The sequence below is a fragment of the Podarcis vaucheri genome (genome assembly GCF_965113315.1).
Source record: "Podarcis vaucheri genome assembly, chromosome: 6".
In the NCBI taxonomy this organism is placed as follows: Eukaryota; Metazoa; Chordata; class Lepidosauria; order Squamata; family Lacertidae; genus Podarcis; species Podarcis vaucheri.
The window spans coordinates 19,968,379-19,994,364 of record NC_138764.1 but is presented as its reverse complement, the minus strand read 5'-3'; the positions used below and the strand labels follow the sequence as shown (position 1 = coordinate 19,994,364).

The 25,986-nt window shown below is 45.5% G+C and overlaps 1 protein-coding gene across 2 annotated transcripts in view; it reads left to right on the top strand.

The window, feature by feature from the left end:
• BRINP3 (BMP/retinoic acid inducible neural specific 3) overlaps positions 1-25,986 on the top strand; it is a 275,919-nt gene that overhangs the window by 147,250 nt on the left and 102,683 nt on the right. For both annotated transcript variants that reach the window (XM_082225464.1, XM_082225465.1), the window contains exon 3: positions 11,334-11,524. In XM_082225464.1, the coding sequence (XP_082081590.1) occupies positions 11,334-11,524 (191 nt within the window). The remainder of the gene's footprint in view (positions 1-11,333; positions 11,525-25,986) is intronic.

The window sequence follows — 25,986 nt, the reverse complement described above, 5'->3', positions numbered from 1 at the left end:
TGTTCCATATTCACAGTATGCATGTGAATATGCCTGACTAAGGCTGTCAGCCAATTAAAAACTGTTTAATTCATTAATCATCTGGCTGTTCATTGATTAGTGTGTTGATTACATTGAAATTAATGTGCATATAATCCAACTTGTGCGTACATGTTTGTGCAAGCATGCACACACACACACACACACACACACGTGTGTGTTTTTGCACGCGTATACCCCCCTTTTAGGAAAAGGCTCCCCAATATGTTTTCATTTAAATATTCACCACAGCATGCAAAAAGCCAGTACAGTGGTACCTCAGGTTAAGTACTTAATTCGTTCCGGAGGTCCGTACTTAACCTGAAACTGTTCTTAACCTGAAGCACCACTTTAGCTAATGGGGCCTCCTGCTGCTGCCATGCCGCCAAAACACGATTTCTGTTCTCATCCTGAAGCAAAGTTCTTAACCTGAACCACTATTTCTGGGTTAGTGGAGTCTGTAACCTGAAGCGTATGTAACCTGAAGCGTATGTAACCCGAGGTACCACTGTAGTTAGAATCTTCTGGCCTTCACAGGCTTGTCACCAACAAGTTTCCTGGTCAGTATTGCCCGAATCTGCCTTTGATTAATATTGATGTTTGCTAGTAATAATATCACTTTACAGACATAATGAGGCTATTGTTAATGAGGCTTAGCACTGCTAATTGCATAGCCATCTTAATCTTCTCACAATAGACTTTTGATGCAACTCTTACAAACCCATCACTTTTGGACACAGAGTACGTTTCTTTATATAAGAACTATGAATGGCACAGAGGTGGCATACTGGCATTGTGCGAAAGGATCTCATTCTTACGAAGTCTGTCATGGAATTCTACTCAATATTGATCCAGAGCAGAATCCAATGTACAGTGAGTTTTCCGTTTTGGAGGTGCTTCGCAAAACGAATTTCCTATGGGCTTGCTTCGCAAGACGACAATGTCTTGCGAGTTCCTGCTGGTTTTTTTCCCTTTCCCCCCCTTTTTCTAAGCCGCTAAGCCGCTTATCAGCTGATCCGATCAGCAGATAAGCCACTAAAAGCCGCTAATAGCGCTAATCCGCTAATCCGTCAATGGGCTTGCTTCGCAAGACCAAAAAACCGCTAGACGAAGAGAATCACAGAACGGATTCTTTTCGTCTTGCGAGGCACCACTGTATAGTTAGCAGAGTAACAACTTAAACATGTTGCAGGATTCCCAAAAAATAGACGAGAGGCAATTATATTCCATCCAGTAGAGCTTTACTGCTACTGAAGGCAAATGAGCACAATGGTCACAAATCCAATACATTCAGGATTGGCACTGTCCTTAAGAAATCCAGTTGCAGCAGACTTAACTTAAACTTACAATAACTTATAACAAGTCTAAACCTTCACACTATCTATGTTCAGAACACAACACCAGAGGGAAGAGAGATAGAAACAGAAAGTGTTTCCCAGGCTCCTTCTGCCCCTACTTTTATAGTCAGCATGACCTTTGCGGAAAAGATAAGAGAACTAGTTTAAACCAGCTGTACTCACCTTCTCTGAAGGAATAACCCAAACACCATGAAGTTTCTTTCACACAGAGAAGCTTCCAGAACCCTCTTGAATTAAGCAGAACAGAGAAGATCTCTACACATCAGATCAATACTTTCTGCACTAAGAAATGCAAACTGACAGTCTCATCAATATGCCGTTCTCATACTGTATATAAGCTCATGGTGCATTCTCAGTCTGTGATTTTTATCAGCTGAGTCTGGATGAAATGTGCTCCTTGGCCTTTGACTGGCACCGTAACGCTCTTCTGCATGCTGGGAATCCACACACCCAATATGCTCAGAGTAAACTCATGTTGGACTTTGTCAACAAAGGTCCATATAGTAAAAGCTATGGTTTTCCCAGTAGTGGTGTATGGAAGTGAGAGCTGGACCATAAAGAAGGCTGATCGCTGAAGAATTGATGCTTTTGAATTATGGCTCTGGAGGAGACTCTTGAGACTCCCATGGATTGCAAGAAGATCAAACCTATCCATTCTTTAAAAAATCAGCCCTGAGTGCTCACTGGAAGGACAGATCCTGAAGCTGAGGCTCCAATACTTTGGCCACCTCATGAGAAGAGAAGACTCCCTGGAAAAGACCCTGATGTTGGGAAAGATGGAGGGCACAAGGAGAAGGGGATGACAGAGGACGAGATGGTTGGACAGTGTTCTCAAAGCTACTAACATGAGTTTGACCAAGCTGTGGGAGGCAGTGGAAGACAGGAGTGCCTGGCGTGTTCTGGACCAGGGGGGCACGAAGAGTCGGACACGACTAAACGACTAAACAACAACAAACTCATGTTCCAAGTGTGGATCCTTATTCAGCCAAAGTTGCCCTCATCACACATTGACCAAACACAGGGATTGCCAGTGTGGTGCCTTCCAGGCGTAATTGGACTCCAACTCCTATCAGTCCCAGTCAGCAAAGCCAATGGCCAGGAATGGTTGGGAGGTGCAGCCCAGTGACGCTGGGAGGGCCACAAAGATGGCTCTATACGGCCTACGACCCACTTACCTATGGGACCGCCTCTCCTGGTATGCCCTGCGGAGGACCTTAAGGTCCACAAATGACAACATTTTGGAGGTCCTAAGTCACAAGGTATTTAGGTTGGTCTCAACTAGGGCCAGGGCCTTTTCAGTACTGGCCCCAACTTGGTGGAATGCTCTGTCACGAGAGACTAGGCCCCTGCGGGACTTGACATATTTCCGCAGGGCCTGCAAGACAGAGGTGTTCTGCCTGGCCCTTGGTTTGGACTCAGTCTGACCCTTATGTTTCCCTCCCCTTATGGTTTTGACTTTTAAAACGAGGCTGCATTTTAAATTGCATTTTAACCTGTACAGTGGTACCTCGGGTTACATACGCTTCAGGTTACATACGCTTCAGGTTACATACGCTTCAGGTTACAGACTCCTCTAACCCAGAAATATTGCTTCAGGTTAAGAACTTTGCTTCAGGATGAGAACAGAAATTGTGCTCCAGCAGCACAGCAGCAGCAGGAGGCCCCATTAGCTAAAGTGGTGCTTCAGGTTAAGATCAGTTTCAGGTTAAGAATGGACCTCCGGAACGAATTAATTACTTAACCCGAGGTACCACTATATTCCAATTTTTCTTTTTCTTTTTTTCTTACTATGTTTTTACTGAAATGTTATTGATGTTAGCCGTCCTGAGCCTGGCTCTGGCTGGGGAGGGCGGGGTATAAATAAATTTTATTATTATTATTATTATTATTATTGGGAAGCTCACTCCTGCCCTCTGCACTCCTGCCCTCCCCATGCTCAGCTGAAGGCTGAATTATAGCCTACTTAAATGCAGTTATTCACATATGGCATCTATTTCCACCTTCACCTAATGGACAGAAGTCTGTAGCAGGAACTCGGTGTGTGTGATCCTACCCCTGTCTATCTGTGTCTTTCATCTGGACAGGGCTTGTGTGAAACAGCCCTCAGTAACAGTAGCAGGCTCAAAGGAAGGGAATAAAATCCAGAAGATTTAAAATATCCATATTTAAATGACATGCTTCAAGTGTTATTTCTCTGTCAAAACAGTTTTATCTCAGTGACACCTTCAGATTCCAGAAAAGTGAAGCAGAAATTTTGCTGTGTTCTTGAGGGGTGGCAGAACTATCAGCGAAGTTCTTAATAACGTTCAGTTGTTAACTTAATCAGTGAATAGACAAATTAGAATACAGTGGTACCTCGGGTTAATAATTTAATTCGTTCTGGAGGTCCATTCTTAACCTGAAACTGTTCTTAACCTGAGGTTCTATTTCTGAGTTGGCGGAGTCTGTAACCAGAAGCATCTGTCACCTGAAGCGTCTGTAACCCGAGGTACCACTGTACAGTGGTGCCTCGCAAGACGAAATTAATTCGTTCCGCAAATTTTTTCTTCTTGCGAGTTTTTCGTCTTGCGAAGCACGGTTTCCCATAGGAATGCATTGAAAATCAATCAATGCGTTCCTATGGAAACCGCCTTCAGACCAGGTCCGGGGACAGTCTGTCCCCTGACCTCTTCTGAAGGCTGGGGGGGGGACAAGGCCTTTTCTTCCCACCCCCAGCATTTTAAAAAACCCCGGGACAGTGAAGGACTTCTCTGCTGTCCGGGGCGATCTTAAAATGCTGGCGGGCGGCATTTTAAAATCGCCCCGGGACAGCGGAGGACAGCGGGCGATTTAAAAGCCTCTGGTGAGGCAGGCAGGGGGGACAAAGACTTTCGCCCCCCTGCCTTCAAAAGCCGTCCGGGATAGCGGGAAGCGCTTCCCTGCTATCCCGGACTGCTTTTAAAATGCTGGCGGTGGGGAGCAAAGCCTTTCGGCCCCCGCCGGCCTTCCTGGACCTCTTCTGAAGGCCGGAGGGGAGGGGAGGCTTTGCTCCCCACTGCCAGCATTTAAAAGAGGTCCCCGGAGATTTCCCTATGGGCTTTCTTCTTGCGAAGCAAGCCCATAGGGAAATTCGTCTTGCGAAGCAACTCGCAAACGGAAAACCCTTTCGTCTTGCGGGTTTTCCGTCTTGCGAGGCATTCGTCTTACGGGGCACCACTGTATCTGCCTACACACACACACACACACAGAGAGAGAGAGAGAGAGAGAGAGAGAGAGAGAGAGAGAGAGTGTAAGGTAAAGTTAAAGGGACCCCTGACCATTAGGTTCAGTCGTGACCGACTCTGGGGTTGCGGCACTCATCTTACTTTATTGGCCAAAGGAGCCGGCGTACAGCTTCCTGGTCATGTGGCCAGCACGACTAAGCTGCTTCTGGCGAACCAGAGCAGTGCACGGAAACGCCGTTTACCTTCCCGCTGCAGCGGTACCTATTTATCTACTTGCACTTTGACGTGATTTTGAACTGCTAGGTAGGCAGGAGCAGGGACCGAGCAACGGGAGTTCACCCCATTCGAACCGCCTACCTTCTGATCAGCAAGTCCTAGGCTCTGTGGTTTAACCCACAGCGCCACCCACGTCCCCAGAGAGAGAGTACTGCATTGTAATTCTGCAGGGTTTTATCCCAGGCCAAAGTTCCCCAGCTCTAGGTAGCATATATTGTCTGAAATAACATATGGGATATCAGTGTGTTGTGTAAATAAATAAGTGCCATTGCACAAGTTAGATCCAGTCCCCCTCCAGGTTGATGTTCACTTATGTGGTGTTGATTTAGTTAGTTATTGCCCAATTATATCTGTGCGGAAGGAGCACAGGGTCACAATGCTTCATAAACACCAACTTCATAAACTCATGTTTTTTTAAGCCTGGGGCGAATGTCCAATCCTGGCCTATATGCCTGGTTTTTACTTTTGAAATAGCAGCTCTGTGTGTGATGGGGACTGCTGGATGCAGGGGGGGGGGCAGTAAAACTACAAAGTGAAAGCTGCTCCCCCAAAGCTTCTCTTTACCCATGGGAAATGGCACCTTTTTAATTATTATTACTATTTATTGAATGGGACAGCTGCATATTCCTGCTTTGCAGGGGGTTGGATTAGATGATCCTCAGGGTCCCTTCCTACTCTACCATTCTATGATTTCTATGATTTCATCCAAGGCTGTGGTGATGGGGGAAGCAAGGTCCTCTTGTAGTGTTAACGCTGTGAGCCCCTCCCACATAGGCTCAGGTAATAATAATAATAATAATAATAATAATAATAATAATAATAATTTATTATTTATACCCCGCCCATCTGGCTGAGTTTCCCCAGCCACTCTGGGCGGCTCCCAATCAGTGTTAAAAACAGTACAGCGTTACATATTAAAAACTTCCCTGAACAGGGCTGCATTAAGATGTCTTCTGAATGTCAGGTAATTATTTATCTCTTTGACATCTGATGGGAGGGCGTTCCACAGGGCGGGCGCCACTACCGAGAAGGCCCTCTGCCTGGTTCCCTGTAGCCTCACTTCTCACAATGAGGGAACCGCTAGAAGGCCCTTGGCGCTGGACCTCAGTGTCCGGGCTGAACGATGGGGGTGGAGATGCTCATTCAGGTATACTGGGCCGAGGGCTTTAAAGGTCAGCACCAACACTTTGAATTGTGCTCGGAAACGTACTGGGAGCCAATGCAGATCTCTCAGAACCGGTGTTATGTGGTCCCGGCGGCCACTCCCAGTCACCAGTCTAGCTGCCGCATTCTGGATTAATTGCAGTTTCCGGGTCACCTTCAAAGGTAGCCCCACGTAGAGCGCGTTGTAGTAGTCCAAGCGTGAGATAACTAGAGCATGCACCACTCTGGCGAGACAGTTCGCGGGCAGGTAGGGTCTTAGCCTGCATACCAGGTGGAGCTGGTAGACAGCTGCCCTGGACACAGAGTTAACCTGTAAAACTACAAAGTGAAAGCTGCTCCCCCAAAGCTTCTCTTTACCCATGGGAAATGGCACCTTTTTAATTATTATTACTATTTATTGAATGGGACAGCTGCATATTCCTGTGTCACAAGGGGTTGGACTAGATGATTCTCAGGGTCCTTTCCTACTCTACCATTCTATGATTTCTATGATTTCATCCAAGGCTGTGGTGATGGGGGAAGCAAGGTCCTCTTGTGGTGTTAACGCTGTGAGCCCCTCCCACATAGGCTCAGGTAGTAAACGGGTGCAAATACAGGGGTTCCCTGGTTTAAGAACAGTCCTGTTTATGAACGATTCAGTTTAAGAACTCCACAAAACTGGAAATAGTGTCCCATTTTGTGAACTTTACCTACATCTAAGAATGGAATCCAAATGGTGGAAGGGCACCAGCGGTGGGGGGCCTCATTAGGGAAAGCTCGTCTCGGTTTAAGAACAGTTTCGGTTTAAGAACGGACTTCTGGAATGGATTAAGTTTGTAAACCAAGGTACCGCTGTAAACCAAAATCATAAAGATACCACGGTTTCTGCTGGGTCTGAAATGAGTTTTATGGTTAGTGTAGACACACACACATACACACAAATGTGCATTCTGAAGTTATTCAGCCCAATAAAACTGGGGAATGGAAAAGCTTTCACCATCTCTCTAAATTCCATGAAGAACAGATGCTAGTAAATTTACCAACGCTGATGTCACCACTAGAAAGGCCCTACTCCCCCATACTTGGTGGCCTAACCTTCAAAGGGCAGGACACTAGGGTATCCCATGCTGTGTGCACAGAGCTCCACCCACAGAACTTTCCTTTCCAGGGACGAGAGGAAAATTACTGCACTAGTTCAGTGCTAGTAATGATACCCAAGAGCAGAGCCGCATTTGATAAGCTTCGTGCATATGGAAGATGCCAACACAGAAGGTATTCTGCATAGGACCGTGAGTCCAACAAACTCTGTGATATTGTACAATGAAGCAAGCAAATTTACAGGAGAAGTGCCTTCTCCTCGTGGCTCTCCCCTTCGCTGTAGCCCAGGTTAAGCATGAATCACCCCCTTTATGTAGCTTTAAAGAAAAATGGATCAATGTGATCAGTTTCTGTGCTTAATTCCTTGTTCCCTGACACTGAAGAAATGGACAAAAGCCCCTATGTTATCTCAGTGTAGTACGCACAAACTGGACTCTGAATTTCCCTCAAAGCAAACGGCGTTAACTGTTGGCATGTCCCATCTAAATGAGGATTCCACAGATGTTTTGCAACAAGAATGGTCCCTTGATTAGATTTTGAGGACAATGTGTCCTTTTCTTAATAACTCTTAGCGGCATCTTAATTGGTAAGTAAATGAATAAAAGATTTGCTTATTACTACTTAATTGACTTGTTTGCTTTCATTGCAACCACTGATATATTTTGGAGCCGTAAATAGGAGGTGCCATTCTTTGTGTTTAATGCAGCCTCTGGAATAATTTATCTTCAGCGGTAATCAAAAACTGCCTCCATTTAAGGATCAGCTTTGCAGACATTATTGTAATTTAAAGTGAGGAAGCGATACCAAAGGAAGAGCTTCACACCTGTGCTTTGGGGACATATATTTTCAGAAAGCAGGAACGGACAGATCACTCTATTTCTTTGTCAAATTCTAGTCTGTGTCAAATGTGCATGTGCTTATCAATGAATTTATTCCATTTGGCATTAATCTGCAGTTGCGTGTTCAGACCCAGAGACCTCCCCCTTAAATAAAGACACATTTGACTCAAATTTTAGTTTTGGTTTTTGGAAGAATTTAGGCCACGACTTTATTGATTACAGAAAAGTGAGTGGTTGCATAGGCTCTAGTTCGACTAGCTCCCTGCACCCTTGCAGGTAGCGCTGACCCAGAGCTCTATCATAGGTCAGCCAAGGGTGAACACCTGGGTAGGCAAACAGCTGGGAACAGACTATGTTGACCACCCACATGCCCCCCTGGACTCAGGCACGGGCACAACCCCCTCTCGGGGGTTGACCAAACCAGTTGAGTCCCTGGATTCCTTTAACGGAATACCCTCCACATAGGGATGGCGAGACCATTCTCCCATCCCTATCACATGAACCAGTGCCTATCCGCAACCTTAGAAGTTTTAACAAATTGCTACATGGCAGGTGAAATCCAAATGGACACAGCCAATCAGCCAAGTGGGGAAAATTCCTGCCGTGCCCCTGTCCCAATGACACAAGGGCTATGCACAAGGGCATAGCAAGGTCAATTTCAAAATGCCCTAAAATTAGGGGGAGGTGGGCAGGTGTTCTGATGCATGAGCCGAAAGAGGAAGCTCTGGGACACATGCGTGGATTTACAGTGGTACCCCGGGTTACATACGCTTCAGGTTACATACGCTTCAGGTTACAGACTCCGCTAACCCAGAAATAATACCTCAGGTTAAGAACTTTGCTTCAGGATGAGAACAGAAATCGTGCTCTGGCGGCGCGGCAGCAGCAGGAGGCCCCATTAGCTAAAGTGGTGCTTCAGGTTAAGAACAGTTTCAGGCTAAGAACAGACCTCCGGAACGAATTAAGTACTTAACCTGAGGTACCACTGTATATAGGTCCCTCGATCCATTTAGACTGCGCCCCATTGGCCAGATTACACCCAGCAATGAGGGACCTACCAATCAGGTGTTGTGGCTATGCAATAGACCCACCCACAACCAGGAGGTCAGTCTCCAGGTCTCACCGCAACACATGCCCTCTTTTAGGGAGGACACGATTTGTTGAGGTGTTCGTTTTTTTAAAAAAAAAGAATTACAAAATGAATGGGCAAAGAGAGGAAGGGCAGGTTTGCTTTTCTGCCAACTGCACTGAAGGTGTTCAGCGCAGCCAGCTTTTACACATCGTTGGCAGAATGGTCCGCCAGTGAGGCTCAACCCATGAATGAGCCCCTGATTGGCCCGTTCAAATGCTAATGTTTTGGCGGCAATTCCGCCCGCAGGGCGGCTCATGATTCGGGGCTTCTAGGGATGGAGGCAGACAGGTGTGGATCAGGGCTGGATTTAGGTTTGATGAGACCTTAAGCTACTGAAGGTAATGGGGCCCTTTATATGTCCAGCTGTCCTTTGCCAACAACAAATTGTCGCTGTTTTTGTGTGTGTTGGATATATGCTATATGGCAATTCATGGACCTAATAGGTATTGAAGGCCATTTGCACAAAACAAAAGATGTATTTTATCAAAGTAATTGTTGAACTGAAATACAATTAAGAAGAAGTATATTAATAGTGAGCAGTGTGAGCAAGCAAGGGGTCAACTGATCAAATCCATGCTAGCAAATTTGGCGGGAAAATCTGAAGCCTTCTGGAGGATAAGTCAAATGATATTACACTGACCATGGCAAAGTTTCTTTCAGAGGTCGCAAGAAACAAAGACCATCATCCTCTAGACATAACAAAATGACTACCTCAGTCTCTTTCGCCTGTTGTTTGTTTGTCTTAACTGTATCTTGTTTTGAAACCATTTTGTGGGTCTATGGACCGCAATAAAGATATATATATATATATTAAATTAATATTGAATTGGGGGGGGGCAAGAAAGTGGGGCCCTAAGCTATAGCTTGTTTAGTTTATATGTAAATCCAGCACTGGGTGAGGGGCAACAAATGCTGCCCACCTGGAAAGGGGTAAGTGGCCATTCAAAGCACAAGAGGGAGAAATAGAAAGGCAATTTATGAAAACCCCTCTTATGATTTTGTAGAGCTGTGTCAAACATGCTCTAGTTTTGGCTTTTTAGGTAGCTGTCAATTTTTATAAGGCAGAATTATTTTAGTTGCAGCAACTTCCAAAAGGATAACGTGGTTGTCTGTTGCAGCAAAAGCAATTGGTAAAAATCTTAGGAGTGTTGCATTCAGTTGGCAGGTGTAGATGCCTTCAAATATATGAAAATGATCAGTGGTCATTCACAAGTAGTAGAATTAGTGTGAACACTGTCATCCTAGTGTTGCTAAGTTAATTAACACCTGTGGTGCGGGTGTAATTTTTCATCTTTCTTTAATCCAGTTCAGTGTCTTTGTTCCCCCTTCCTACTGCCACTTCAGTGCCATCGCCTGCCTAGATATTGCTGTTCATCCTTCCTGGTCAGGTGATTGTGCAGTGAAAAGGGATGATGTCACCACGATACATAACCCACCAGATATAGCTACCGTATTTTTCGCTCTATAAGATGCACCAGACCACAAGACGCACCTAGTTTTTGGAGGAGGAAAACAAGAAAAAAATATTCTGAATCTCAGAAGCCAGAACAGCAAGAGGGATCGCTGTGCAGTGAAAGCAGCAATCCCTCTTGCTGTTCTGGCTTCTGGGATAGCTGCGCAGCCTGCATTCGCTCCATAAGACGCACACACATTTCCCCTTACATTTTAGGAGGGGAAAAGTGAGCCTTATAGAGCAAAAAATACGGTACTTGATAACGTTGATGAGGGCCACTGAGAGTGAGGACAATTAAACAGAGAAGAAAATGCTTTGAAAAGGACTGAGAGTAGTGGACTTCCAGAAGAAACTGTGTTCCAATTCAGCTATGAAAACATGCCAAACCTGAGTTGATGTGATGCTTTTCTCTCAGAGAAACATGTGTGTGAAGGAAAGGCTTTCGTCCCCCCCCCCTGCAGCATACGAAAAATTCCAAATATTCATGTTGATATCGCTCTACTAGAATCCCTTGCAAAATAAAACCAGCCTGTTGTGGACAACCATCACACTCTGCAGAAGGAAGTAGGCAATTTTTAAAACAGACATTTTTAAAACAAGTTTTTGTTTTCTTCACACAATGGCTTTGTTATGAAACGATCCCTTTGTTTTATGTTCTGCTTTGTTTTAGGCATCAAATGCATGACAGACTATCAGAAATAAGTGATACATACATATATACTAGACAGCTGGTTGGTGTAGTTTTCTAGTGAAAATGTCTAAACAATGTGTTTTTGAATGAGACATATATATTTTTTTCCTTTTGCTTTCCAGGGAATTTGGCCGTTGGAAAGTAAATAATTTAGCCGTCGAGAGAAAGAATTTTCTTGGCTCCCCGCTGCCTCTAGCCCCTGAATTTTTCCGGAACATAAGACTATTAGGACGTAGGCCGACTCTTCAGCAGATCACAGACAATCTTATCAAGAAATATGGGACACACTTCTTGCTGTCAGCTACCCTGGGAGGTAAGGTCACTCTCAAGAAGTATTCTACCTGTCTATTTAACCTTCTCAGCAATGATGCATTAATTGTGAAAACAACAACTGTCTATGATGGAAAGAACATCATATACCTCATGGTGCATTTGTTCAGAAATCTCTATTATTTCTTTTAATTTAGGTTTTATAAATTCTAAAATATACTGGGAAAAAGAGGAAGGGGAAGACTCTGCACACACACCCACACCCACACACACCACTTAATCCATCACATTCATGTACAGTCTGAAATATAGAACCTAGTTTCAAAAAATCCACACACAACGAACATGGAAAAGTCACCATTGAATGGCCAAAAGATTTTAAAGACTGAGTTATGAGTTATGAGTTATGGTCTGACCAGTTTAGCGGAATCTTTCCTTCAATATTCACACAACCAATAAACCTTGTGAAGGAACAGAGTGCATTGATAAACATATATCATTCAGTTGGGGTTAACTGCTGCTTGGATGGGTTAAAATCAAAAGGTCAAAAGTTTAGCTAATGATTGGAAGCCTTTTTTTAAAAAATCTACAGTATATTAGAGTTTTCACAATAAGACAATTGTAATAAAACAGTTCACCTTCTTATCCCCTCCCCTTTCCTGCCTCTCATACCCCTGTCCCTTTGCTCTGTTATCTTCTTCACCACCATTTTCGTTTCTGATGTTTGCTTGTTTAGCGTGTTACACAGTGTTGAGGCTCATGTTCTCAGATAAAGGAGTGCCAGTACTTTGCTCAAGTCGCAGATTAAAAAAACAAACAAACCCACTTTAAACTGAATAAGTTTCAATCCCTGTGTTGTGCCACCCCCTTTTTCTAGATGCAATTATTTATTTATTTAATTTGGTTATCTTCTTCTTCTTCTTTGGTGATCCCTCGTAGCCAGGTAAGATTGCCTTCCATAAACACAGTCTTAACGGTGAGTCCATAAGTGACTGTGGAGGCCAATTCTGGATCCACACGTCCTTCCACAGTTGAGACATTGGTTTCCAGGTGGGAGTTGATCACGGTGAGGGTTTGCCAAGCGTGCCTTTCTCTTAGCACATTTCTCCATTGCGTCCTGAGTTTGAGTGCCTTCAAAGCCCATGACACGTTGGGTAAAGGCTGTTCTCCAATTGGAGTGCTCGCAGGCCAGGGTATCCCAATTATTGGTGTTTATATTACATTTTTTTTAGATTTGCCTCGAGACAGTCTTTAAACCTCTTTTGTTGACCACCAGCTTTACGCTTTCCATTTTTAAGTTCGGAATAGAGTACAGTGGTACCTCTGGTTGTGGACACGATCCATTCCAGGGTGCCGTTTGCACCCTGAAAAGTCCATAACCGGTGCTTCTGCACATCTGCAAAGCATGATAGAGCACTTCTACACATGTGCGAACCACGCAGAATGCTTGTGCATGCACCGAAACCCGGAAGTAAACACTTACGGGTTTGCTGTGTTCTTAACCTGAAAAAATGCAACATGAAGCGTTTGAAAGAAGAGGTATGACTGTAGTTGCTTTGGAAGATGATAATCAGGCATCCATACAACATGACCACCCCGCCCTACACCTGTAGATCTCAGGGTGGTTCACCACTTAAAATTACAATTTAAAAGACAGAATACATAAGACAAAGACAACCCAATAATCCCTCCTTCCGTTACACATTTAAAAGGGCATCAGATCTCATTCAACCAAAGGCCTGGTTGAAAAGGAACGCTTTTGCCTGGCACCCAAAGGTGTATAATGAAAGAGGCAGTTGAACCTCCCAGAGGAGAGCATTCTACAGATGGGGAGGCACTGCAGAAAAGGCCCATTCTGGTGCTGCCACCCCCCAGACATCTTGTGGACGAAGCACACAAAGAAGGGCCTCAGAAGGGCCTTGATTTCAGCAAGGCATTTGACAAGGTGCCCCATGATATTCTTGTAAAGAAGCTGGTAAAATGCGGTCTGGACTATGCTACCACTCAGTGGATTTGTAACTGGCTGACTGACCGAACCCAAAGGGTGCTCATCAATGGTTCCTCTTCATCCTGGAGAAGAGTGACTAGTGGGGTGCCACAGGGTTCTGTCTTGGGCCCGGTCTTATTCAACATCTTTATCAACGACTTGGATGATGGACTCAAGGGCATCCTGATCAAATTTGCAGATGACACCAAACTGGGAGGGGTGGCTAACACCCCAGAGGACAGGATCACACTTCAAAATGACCTTGATAGATTAGAGAACTGGGCCAAAACAAACAAGATGAATTTTAACAGGGAGAAATGTAAAGTATTGCACTTGGGCAAAAAAAAATGAGAGGCACAAATACAAGATGGGTGACACCTGGCTTGAGAGCAGTACATCTGAAAAGGATCTAGGAGTCTTGGTTGACCACAAACTTGACATGAGCCAACAGTGTGACGCGGCAGCTAAAAAAGCCAATGCAATTCTGGGCTGCATCAATAGGAGTATAGCATCTAGATCAAGGGAAGTAATAGTGCCACTGTATTCTGCTCTGGTCAGACCTCACCTGGAGTACTGTGTCCAGTTCTGGGCACCACAATTCAAGAAGGACACTGACAAACTGGAACGTGTCCAGAGGAGGGCAACCAAAATGGTCAAAGGCCTGGAAACAATTCCTTATGAGGAACGGCTAAGGGAGCTGGGCATGTTTAGCCTGGAGAAGAGGAGGTTAAGGGGTGATATGATAGCCATGTTCAAATATATAAAAGGATGTCACATAGAGGAGGGAGAAAGGTTGTTTTCTGCTGCTCCAGAGAAGCGGACACGGAGCAATGGATCCCAACTACAAGAAAGAAGATTCCACCTAAACATTAGGAAGAACTTCCTGACAGTAAGAGCTGTTCGACATTGGAATTTGCTGCCAAGGAGTGTGGTGGAGTCTCCTACTTTGGAGGTCTTTAAGCAGAGGCTTGACAACCATATGTCAGGAGTGCTCTGATGGTGTTTCCTGCTTGGCAGGGGGTTGGACTCGATGGCCCTTGTGGTCTCTTCCAACTCTATGATTCTATGATTCTATGATTCTAGAAGATGATCTCAGGGTCCGGGTAGGTTCATATGAAGAGAGGTGGTTCTTGAAGTATTGTGGTCCTGAGGTATTGCGTGCGGGCAATTATTCAGCGAAGAGCTCCAAAAATGCACCCCGGATCTCTTTGAAGTTTGTCTTTTCATGCAGTTCGTGGAACAGGGTTTTCTCATGGGCTGCTCGCTGTAGGAGGTCTTGCATTCAGATTTCTCTGCTTGGTGTGGCCTGTGCTTTCCATTATTGGAGGTTTATTCCTTTTCCTGTCAGTCTTCAGCACCTTAGAGAGGCACCACAGAGTTTGGTCTAGAGGGAGGATTTGCTTCGCTTTCATTTCAGGAGAAGAAGGGCTTAGTAGAAGGAAGAAGGGAAGAGTGTGCTTTCTTGTTTGGTTATAAAAAAACACGCACAGAGATTTTAAGATTTTTTCTGGAAGAGAGTTGCTGAATGAGCTGCTGAACCCTGGAGATGCTGAAAACTCTGTCTGGAAGACATTGCTTTAAGGAACTTAAAGAAAATAATGGGCTGCCTGGAATAGCTGGATGTGTTGGTCCTGGTTATTTTCGTTGCCTTTTGCTGTTATGCTTTGGGGTTTTGTGTGTGCAGTAACTATTCAGATTTTAAAACCTTTTTTCTGTAAGCATAATCTTTTCTTCAGTTAACTTATTTTGGTTAAGAAGCTAGGGAAAATATAATGATGATGATGATGATGATGATGATGATGATGATGATGATGGTAAAGGACCCCTGACAGTTAATTCCAGTCACAAACGACTCTGGGGTGGTGGCGCTCATCTCACTTTACAGGCCGAGGGAGCTGGCATTTGTCTGCTCTGGAGACAGTATTTCTGGGTCACGTGGCCAGCCTGACTAAGCCACTTCTGGCGAAACCAGAGCAGCACACGGAAACGCTATTTACCTTTCCGCCGGAGTGGTACCTATTTATCTACTTGCACTTTTGGTGTGCTTTCGAACTGCTAGGTTGGCAGGAGCTGGGACCGAACAACAGGAGCTTAATAATAATAATAATAATAATAATAATAATAATAATAATAATAATAAATTTATACCCCGCCCATCTGACTGGGTTTCCCCAGCCACTCTGGGCGGCTTCCAACAAAAGATTAAAAATACATTAAAACATCAGTCATTAAAAACTTCCCTAAACAGGGCTGCCTTCAGATGTCTTCTAAACATCAGATAGTTGTTTATTTCTTTGACATCTGATGGGAGGGTGTTCCACAGGACGGGTGCCACCACCGAGAAGGCCCTCTACCTGGTTCTCTGTAACTTTGCTTCTTGCAGTGAGGGAACCGCCAGAAGGCCCTCGGTGCTGGACCTCAGTGTCTGGGCTGAACGATGGCAGTGGAGATGCTCCTTCAGGTATACTGGGCCGAGGCCATTTAGGGCTTTAAAGGTCAGCACCAACACATTGAATTGTGCTTGGAAACGTACTTGGAGCCAATGTAGGTCTTTCAAGACTGCTGTTATATGGTCTCGGCGGCTGCTCCCAGTCACCAGTCTAGCTGCCACATTCTGAATTAGTTGTAGTTTCCGGGTCACCTTCAAAGGTAGCCCCACGTAGAGCGCACTTGTGATTCCCATCGCAAGTGAGAAGCTTGCAAACATGCACCCCTATTGGGGGTGGACTGCACATCTGTTTATATCTGTCCTGACAGCAGTGAATCCTTGGTGATGGGACTGAAGCCCAACCCTATGAATCCCTCTGCCTCCAACCAATTTGGCTCCTCAGCTACTATGGGAACCTTACTCTCAGACTGGATTGGCCAAGCTTCCTGTTATGTACTGAAGTACTGAAGTTCTCACCCTGGGCCAGCAGGGGGATACTGTAGATAGTTTTCACTCAAGTCCACATATGCAAATAAGGGATTGAAAGTGACATTCAGTGATTGGATAGTTACAGAAATCTGTTACAGTTGCGTTGTTGTGGAGCTCTATATAAGCAGGCTGGCTGAACCTTTCAGTTCAGTTCTGTTCTGGCCTGTGAATAAACAAGAGCTGTTTGAAGAATCGCTGTGTCGTCTGATATGTTCATCCACAACTTAACACTTCCCCTTTTCTTTTTGGAGGTCTGGTAGTCCTGAGGTAAAACCCTCATCCCAGTTGCTGCTTGAGCTGTGTGTATCCCCACCCGAATCTTCAGAATCCTTATCCTCGCCCCCCTCTGACAGATCCTGCCACTCCTGTCCTGCCAAGTGTTACAGGGGCCCATGACATTCTCCTTTCCAGGCAATTTTCCTGGATGTTAAGCAATTCCACATCATTGCAGGGGAGAAGATTGCTGCTGCCCCCAAATATGTCAACATATTTCTTCCAGAATTATCCAGAACATGTTTTATTCCAGAATTATTTAGAGTGGTATCCAGTGCCCTCATTTTGTTGGTGCAAGGATTTATGTCTGCACAATGGAAATTTCTTTCCTCCTCTCCCTCCCTCCCCACCCCCCGATTCTCCCACTCTCCCCAGATCTACGGTGGAGCATTGTGGTGAAAACCCTGAACTCATTTAGAGATTGTTCTGGGTGAGGAGAACATGGGGAGGGGATTTCCATTGCGCAACCAGAAATCATTGCTGTAGTACAGTGGTGCCCCGCAAGACGAATGCCTCGCAAGACGGAAAACTCGCTAGACGAAAGAGTTTTCCGTTTTGGAGGTGCTTCGCAAAACGAATTTCCTATGGGCTTGCTTTGCAAGACGACAATGTCTTGCGAGTTCCTGCTGGGTTTTTTCCTCCCCCCCCTTTTTCTAAGCCGCTAAGCCACTTATCAGCTGATCCGATCAGCAGATAAGCCGCTAAAAGCCGCTAAAAGCCGCTAAAAGCCGCTAATAGCGCTAATAGCGCTAATCCGCTAATCCGCCAATGGGCTTGCTTTGCAAGACGGAAAAACCGCTAGACGAAGAGAATCACAGAACGGATTCTTTTCGTCTTGCAAGGCACCACTGTAGAATGAGTGGATTAACACTACTTTGGATTCAAGCCTTAACTTCGGAGGTGGGGGGTTGGGTGGATGTGAGGAATCCAAGATGGCGGCTGGTAGTAGTAGTTAAGGCTTGTAGTAGCAGCATTAGTACTATGATTGTTATTTCTTCGTTTTTAAAAGGATTTAAATAGCGGGAGGCAGCCTATCAATGGAAGGTGGAAACAAAGGGTGACAATTTATTGTGGGCCTCTTGAACCCGTGCAGGATTGGCACAAAAGTTAACAATGAGGGGGGGAAGTAACCCATGCTGATTGCTGAACTATGCAGCCTCGAACAGGATATATATTCCTGTTAAATGTCTACTCCTCTGATGGTTTCTTCCCCAACACGAACAAACATACTTCCATTAAAGCTCCTGAGAGTTGTAATCTTCTCTTCACTTAAATGCTATTCAGTAGATGGGAGCAGTGCAAGCAGAGCAGAACAGAGGTATCATTTTAATCAGAGAGGTTGCACACACCAATTCGAAATGGACAGTTCCTGACACAGCATATTCCTGCTCTGCAGCTGCCAACCGAATAGTGTTTTTATCAGCATTTGACGAATTTTTTTTTTTTTAATCCTGTAAGTTTTATACAATTGAACTGTCAGTCATGGTATGCTGGGAACACAGATAGATTTTTGTGTGTGTGCGTGAGCACCCTCACTTCAGTGAGATTTTGATCTATCTGCTTCTTTCTTTCTTTCTTTAAAAAAGGAGGAGGAAGAGGAGGAGTTATGATGGGGCTTAACATATTGTTATCTTAAGTGACAAAAGGAAACTATATCTGGAAAGGACCTTTACAAAACCGATGCTGCAGCATCAGTTATAGAACTCAAGCACCTGCCAGAGGAGAAAAAGACTGACTGTCATTTTCATAATATACAGTTGAGGCTTCACTTTCAGAAAATGAATTAAAGAAAGACATTCTTTGCACGAATCAAAGGTGTTTGACAAGATTGTCCGGCGGGAAGGCTACACAATCACAGGCATTATCTTTAATATAATCACCCACCAAGGGATAAAACAGTTTTCCTCAATTGTCACTCTTTGGCGGTTGCCTGGGTGGGCAATTCTGAGCACTAATTATCTTCCCCGCTGCATAATTCCTATTCCTTCTTCTCCAGATTTCTCTGTTGGATTATTTCCCCCTCCCGTTCAACCTATTATCAAATAGATGGTATACACCCCCCTACCCTTGTAAATTTCTTAATGTTGCACACAATGACATCGCTTTTGAAAACAGCATGTATGAATTTAGGTATGCCGTTTTCCTTGATGCTAATGGGAGCCGTGTGGATAGAGCTTTATCTGCGCTCTCTTGAATATTTTTATCTCCCTGAGGCCATGGTCACAAAAGGAAATGTTGTGTTCCACAGTAGCCTAAAAAACTTGTGAGTGGGATGGTCTTCCCAGAACCATCTGCTGCTGCCATTTAATTGATGTTTGAGAACTTCAGCTATAGCAACTGTCCAGAGATGGGCAGCGTAAAGTCTTATTGCTCAGAGCCAATATAAACTTGCCATATTCATATTCACTGCAGGTTTGTGTTTCGGTGTTCCATTTGTATGGTTTACCTAACAGGGGTCAGCAAATCTTTTCAACAGGGAGCCGGTCCACTGTCCCTCAGACCTTGTGGGGGGCCGCCTATATTTTGGGGAAAAAATAATGAATGAATTTCTATGCCCCATAAATAACCCAGAGATGCATTTTAAATAAAAGCACACATTCTACTCATGTGAAAACACCAGGCAGGCCCCACAAATAACCCAGAGATGCATTTTAAATAAAAGGACACATTCTATGCATGTAAAAACACGCTGATTCCCGGACCATTCACAGGTCGGATTTAGAAGGCAACTGGGCCTTAGTTTGCCTACCCATTTGCGGGAAGGTAAACGGCGTTTCCGTGCGCTGCTCTGGTTCTCCAGAAGCGACTTAGTCATGCTGGTCACATGACCCGGAAGCTGTCTGCGGACAAACGCCGGCTCCCATGGCCTATAGAGCGAGATGAGCGCCGCAACCCCAGTCGGTCACAACTGGACCTTAGTTTGCCTTAGTTTGCCTACCCATGGTTTACTACGTTAAATTATAAGCAGTGGTGTGGCATGTGGGGGCCCCCAAGAGGCAGTTGCCCCAGGCACAGAATTATTAGGAGCACAAAATTTCAACACCCAGTGCTGCCTCAATACAGCTGCATGCTTACATTGCTGGGCTCTGTTGAAAACAGCTTCTCCATGTGAACCAGGAAGTGACCTCTCCAGAAAACAGAATGACTCTTCTTTTCCTGTCTCTGCAGCTGTGGTTTCCTGGGTGATGGGGATGCTGTTAAGCAGTTGAGTGTTTATGTGTACTCTACCTGTTTCCCTCCTTCGCATCCCTCGCTCCATGCAACCCCGGGCGTTGGTAACCCACATTACGCCACTGATTGCAAGTACCATTGTTGGTTTACAACAGAAATGCTTCCCTTTCCCCTTAATTGCATCTACATTTCCTGCAAAATTATTTTTGGCCAACATTATTATTATTACTTATTGAATTTATACAGCGCCCTATGCCTAGAGGTCTTGGGGCGGTTCACAGGAGAAAATCAGAATATACAAACCACGAAGTACATAATCAAAATAAAAACAACAACCCAATAACCCCCCCCACACACACACACACAAATTTTAAAAGGGCATAGGATGTCAATCAAATCAACCAAAGGCCTGGTTAAAGAGGACCAGTTTTTGCCTGGTGCCTAAAGGTGTATAATGAAGGCACCAGGCGAACTTCCCTGGGGAGAGCAGTCCACAGACAGGATGGTAGTAAGAAAAGAGGAAGCCAATTTTGCATTTTCCTTTCTTCACAAGAGCTGACAAACATTTGTATTCATGTGCAAGGAAGCAAACTTGGCAAATGCATGACTTGTGGAGAGATTTTTTTGTATGCCCCTGCAACCTACTGACTGGCAAGGCTATTCCCTTCTGACCATACAAGGGATGGCTCTGTCTGAAATATTTCCAAATCTCTATTCACAAACCCTGAAACAAGCTGCCCTTGGGTTTTGTAAATGGGAGCTCTGAGAAACTGCTTTTAAAAATAAAAATATTACTGTTAGAAAGTGTGGTGAGCGATGATTCTTGCTGCTTTATTGTTCTGGTTCTTGGTGGCAAGGGGTAGTATTCAACTAAGTTTTACTCAGTGTAGACCCATTGAGATTAATTACTATGACTAAGTTAGGTCCATTAGTTTCAAATGTCAATGCCACTAAAGTTTAAACATGTTAATATTGTTAAATGCAGTAAGTTGCTTGTACTGAATAAGAAAACATGTATTTACACCATATATTGTATTTGAAGAATATTTTATCTGGCCTAAGATTCTAGAGCACTTTTTTGTTTGGTTTTGACCTGTCCTACAGGCATTCATATATGGTATGTTCTTTTGTTCATTGGCCCAAAATACTACTTCTTCTTTGTCCAGTCCAGCTGCCAGAATTTTATTGGCTAAACACTGGAAAATTAATTTACCCACCAGCACAGTGTATTTCTTCATGACATTAAAATGCCAGATAATCCAGAAGAAGGTGGTATTTAATAACCAATATACAAATTTTTATATTGAATTTTACAAATATTTTTGGCAAAATAATAATCTTGCATATAATATATAAAAACCCTTTCATATAATATATAAAAACCACCTGAGACTTCCCTCCTCCTCAACTAATGGTTTTCCTAATTATACTCTGATATTGCATTTTGTTTTTGTTTTTGTTGTTGTTGTTGTTGTTGTTGTTGTTGTTACCCTTAATCCAAATCTTGAACACATCCTTTGAACATCTCACCCCCTGTTTCCCTTGCCATCATTTTGTAAAGAGTTATTCATTCTAGAACTAGAATTCCATGACTGCACAAAGGCCCTGTTACAACAATCTCATTGTTTTCGGTGTCTGTTTTATCCTCAGCTGAAGCTTCGTATGGTCTGAAAGTCCGGCATTTCTACTGCTATTTTGACTAAATTATTAACAAAGACATACAATATGTTGGCCCAACAATTCCTTCTACATATTTATTGATTAATTGATTGATTTACTTTTTGGAAGTACTGTTTACCATGGGGGTGGGAACCTCAGCTTGAGGGACAATTGTGATCCTCTAAGCCTCACCCCAGATCACACCTCTCACCAGCCCTCTTTGCTCTGCACACTCATCAGATAGTTTTTCCAGGCTTTAGCATGCCCTTCAGGACATGGGTGGCGCTGTGGGTTAAACCACAGAGCCTAGGACTTGCTGATCAGAAGGTAAACGGCGTTTCCGTGCGCTGCTCTGGTTCTCCAGAAGCGACTTAGTCATGCTGGCCACATGACCCGGAAGCTGTCTGCGGACAAACGCCGGCTCCCATGGCCTATAGAGTGAGATGAGCGCCGCAACCCCAGTCGTTCACAACTGGACCTAATGGTCAGGGGTCCCTTTACCTTTACTAGCATGCCCTTCAACTGTGATAATGTCTCTTGCTTGCCCCAGTGGAGGATGGAAAGCTGTGGGCAAGCAGTGGGATAGAAACCTCTGACTTTTATGCAGATGGAACACACCACTGTACAGAGGTAGAGTCACATCTATTATGTCACCCACTTTTGCCTCTGGGCTCACTCACTGCTGTTATGTAGCCCCTGTAAGGTTACCCTCAGTCTTAAAAAAGGTTTACGATGATGAAGAGTCAGCTTGTCATTGGCATAAATGCTATCCATTTTAATGGAATGAGATTGCAGTACCATCCACCAGCTCCCTCCAGCTGGAATGGGGCATGGAAGGAGAAATATTCCTGCACAGAGCACTCATGGAAGCCTACTTCGGCCATTCTATTTATGGAGAACACATGAGTGAGAAGTGTGGTTGCAGCCCTGGAGTCTGCATATGCAACTCAAACATCTGAAGAGAGGGAACCTTCCCATATGTAGGCTGTATGCAATCTTGAGCTCTGAGAGTGGGGGTCAAGGCTGCAGGGAAGTCTGTCTGCAGCAAGGCTCCCTTCCTCCTTCCCTTCAAAGGTTTGTGTTGTATGTAAGCACAACAGGGGAGCGGCTACTTTATGCACCAAGTTCTCCTTCACAGTCTTAACATCTCAGTAGGCTTTGGGTCACATGGTTTCATTGCCATAGTAGGCAATGGGAACAAACTCAGTGTGCATATACCACCCTGGGAATTGCTACACACTTATTATCCTGATAGTGGCTAATATATATTGCTAGCTGCTTTCCCAAAATAGTCCATCATCCATCACATGCCATCTGACTGGAGCGCTGCGTGGTTTTAAAATGGAAGGTTTATGTTCCTTTCATAACTAATAAGAAGAGAAAATTGGAAGGTATGCTTTTCGAATACGTCTACAGTGCAAAATATGTCTAGAGGCAGAAAACAGCTCCAAGTGTTTTAATCATAGGGACATCTATTATTACACATTATAAAAATACATGTTCCCAAGTCATATTTATGTATATTTAACTAAAGCTGTTACAGTATTATTCTAATGCCTCTTATACAGCATTTTGTGATTTGCATTTCTATTTAAATCGTTCCTGAAGTTGCTCCTAAGACCCATGCTGATTTAATTCATTATTGCAGCCTGCCATTTCCTAACTATTGTGCAGCTTCTTCCTTGTTGAGGTAGCCACAACGGGATTCTTTACCGATGCTAATTAAAAACAGCAAATCCCTCTTTGGCGGCACTTTTGTTGTAGGAGTCAATTGGGTGATGTGACATCACATCTCAGTTCCTTGTGCATTTCCCTGCCTCAGCCTTCATCCTTCCACACAAATCGGGTTCTCCCAGAAAGCACGTGTTGCAGTGAGGTGACCACAACTGACTCTCTGTTGCTGGGGTGGGTATGTTTGGATTGCCACAGCTACCCGATTGGTCCCTCGGAAGCATGGGACCTGTTCCAACCAATAGGGTTGCAGAAATTGCAACCCCATTGGCTGGATTACCCGCCCACCCTCCCTATATTTAGGGTCTGTGTTGACCTTGCTATACCGTCGTGGGTCGTCTGCTTTTGGGGCAGGGGCCCGGTAGGAATCTTTCCTACTTGACTTATTGTCTGGTGCCTTTTGGGCTTTGCCTACCGTGTAGCAAATCTTCACAACTTTGTAAGGTTTGTGGTTAGGCATTGATTAATGTGTATGGAGGGGACGAGGCATGACTGTGACCTGTCCCTCTGATGGTTGCTGTGTAGGTATTCCGTTAAAGGAATCCATCGGCTCATCATGCATTTGTCCGACCCCTGAAAGGGGCATAGGGCCACGCAAGAGCCCCTGGAAGCATTCTGGGTGTGATCTTAGGGATCGGCACCCATCTCAATCGATCTCCCAGGATACTTACCTTGACAAACCTCTGAAACTGGCAGTTGTCAGTTCTGTTCCTGTCCTGGATAGTCTGGGACAGGTTCAGATAGTCTTAACCAATGCCTAAGCAAACCAATCACAGCCTGTAATCAATAAAGTTGTGGCCAAAATTGAGCCAAACCTCAAACTAAAATCTGAGTCATGTCTGAATTTATTTCTAGGCAGTTTTGGTGATCTTAACACGCAACAGACATCAGGGTGGGCTGACACAATTAAGATGATGCCATAGCCCATGCCTCACTACTGCATATTATGGCCTAGAAAAAAATATTGTATGCCTGTGAAGAATTAAATCTAGACTCAGGAATAGGACTCAGGAATAGCTTGCACATTTCAGGTTTCGCAAAGACATTGTAAAATACTATGCAAAGGTCAGTCTAGAGCAGTGTTTCCCAACCACTGTTCCGTGGCACACTAGTGTGCCGCGAGATGTTGCCTGGTGTGCCGCGGGAAAAATTAAAAAATTCGAAAGATTTTTTTTTAAAAAAAGTCAAATTTTCGATTGGGGCGCTGTCACTAGATGACCCCTGGGGTTCCCTCCCTCCCTCCCTCTCTGCGCCTCCCTCCTCCTCCTCCTCCGGGGAGGCCCTTCCTGGCTCTCGGCCAAGGCTTGGCGGCTGCCACTCACTCACTCGCTCGCCCACCCGTCCCTCCATCCCTGCACCCGGCCTCTCCCCCTCCGTCCCCGGCGCGGGGGCTGCCGGGATCCATAGTCCCCTCGCCCTTGGGCTCCGCGCCCGCGCGGGGTGCGCAAACTACGTTTCCCAGCGTGGCCTGGCGGGCCGGGCGTTTTGTTTGAAGCGCTCTTCTCCCGGCCATGGAATGAGCGCGGCGGCGGCGGCCGGGCGGGCAGGGGCTCTTCCGCGCAGACCCCGCGCAGCCTGTCTGCGCCCCCGCGGAGATCGGGCGGCAGGATGGAGCCCGGGGATCCCTGCGGAGGCGGAGCGGCGGAGGCGGAGGCTGCCCCCCAGGTAGGGCTGCATCGGGGGGGGGGTTATTTTTGCAATGCTGCATCCGCGCCGGAGGGGACGCATCGGACCGCGGGGAGACCCCTTGGCGGGCGTGCAAGGCAATGCATGCGTGCAGGCGTTGCATGGAGTGCAGTGCAATGCAATGGCAATGCGGCGCCCTGCATGCATGCATGCAACTTCCACCGGCGCTCCGGACTTGGCAGGTGAGGGGGGTCCCCAGTGGGCGGCAGAGAGAGCCGGGAGGGTGAAGGGGAGCCGGGGGGAGCAGCGCTGCTCCCCGAGCCGAGCCCGGGGGGAAACTTCGGCGTCGTTGCGCCGGGTGTTGGAAGCGGAGGCTGGCAGGGGCCCCTCACCTGCAAAACCTGGTCGCCTCTCATATATTTCGTGCAATGCATTCATCGCCCGCTTTCTCCTCCAAGGAGCTCCCGGGGGCGCGCGTGGTTCTCCCCGTGTTATCCTCGCAACAACAGCCCTGCGAGGTGGGTCAGGCGAGTGGCCCAAGGGAGCACACAGGGATTGTCCTGGCCAGGTGGGGTGATTTGAACCCTGCTCTCTGCCCGGTCTTCATCCTCATTTAGCCCCCACATGTGCATGACTGTGCATGACTGAGGTTTCCCCCCCTCGTCTTGGCTATGGTGTGAGTCTGTGCTGTTAATTAATGGGGTTCTGCCTTCGGAGAAGATGAGCCAGCCCTCAAGGAGGTGATTATGTAATTTGCTAGCAATTCATGTCCCTCCCGGCGTGACGCTGCGTGCTGACGTCACGGGGCTGTAATGGTGGTGTGCCTCGAGATTTTTTTCATGAAACAAGTGTGCCTTTGCCCAAAAAAGGTTGGGAAACACTGGTCTAGAGTATGAATGTCAATCTCTGCCCAGTGATGAATATCTGCCCAAGACAAGGGCATTACTCGAGTAAAGGCCCCATAATCCCATGAACCAATTATGGGATTACATGGGACTTTGGGGTTTTGTTTTGTCCTGGTGAGCTGGAAAGAAAAATTAACTTGTACACACTTTCATTTTGCTTGTGGCAGCTGAGGCAGAACTGCCTCTAGAACGTTTGCAGATGTTTCTTGCAGCTTGTAGGACTCACAGCTGTGTGG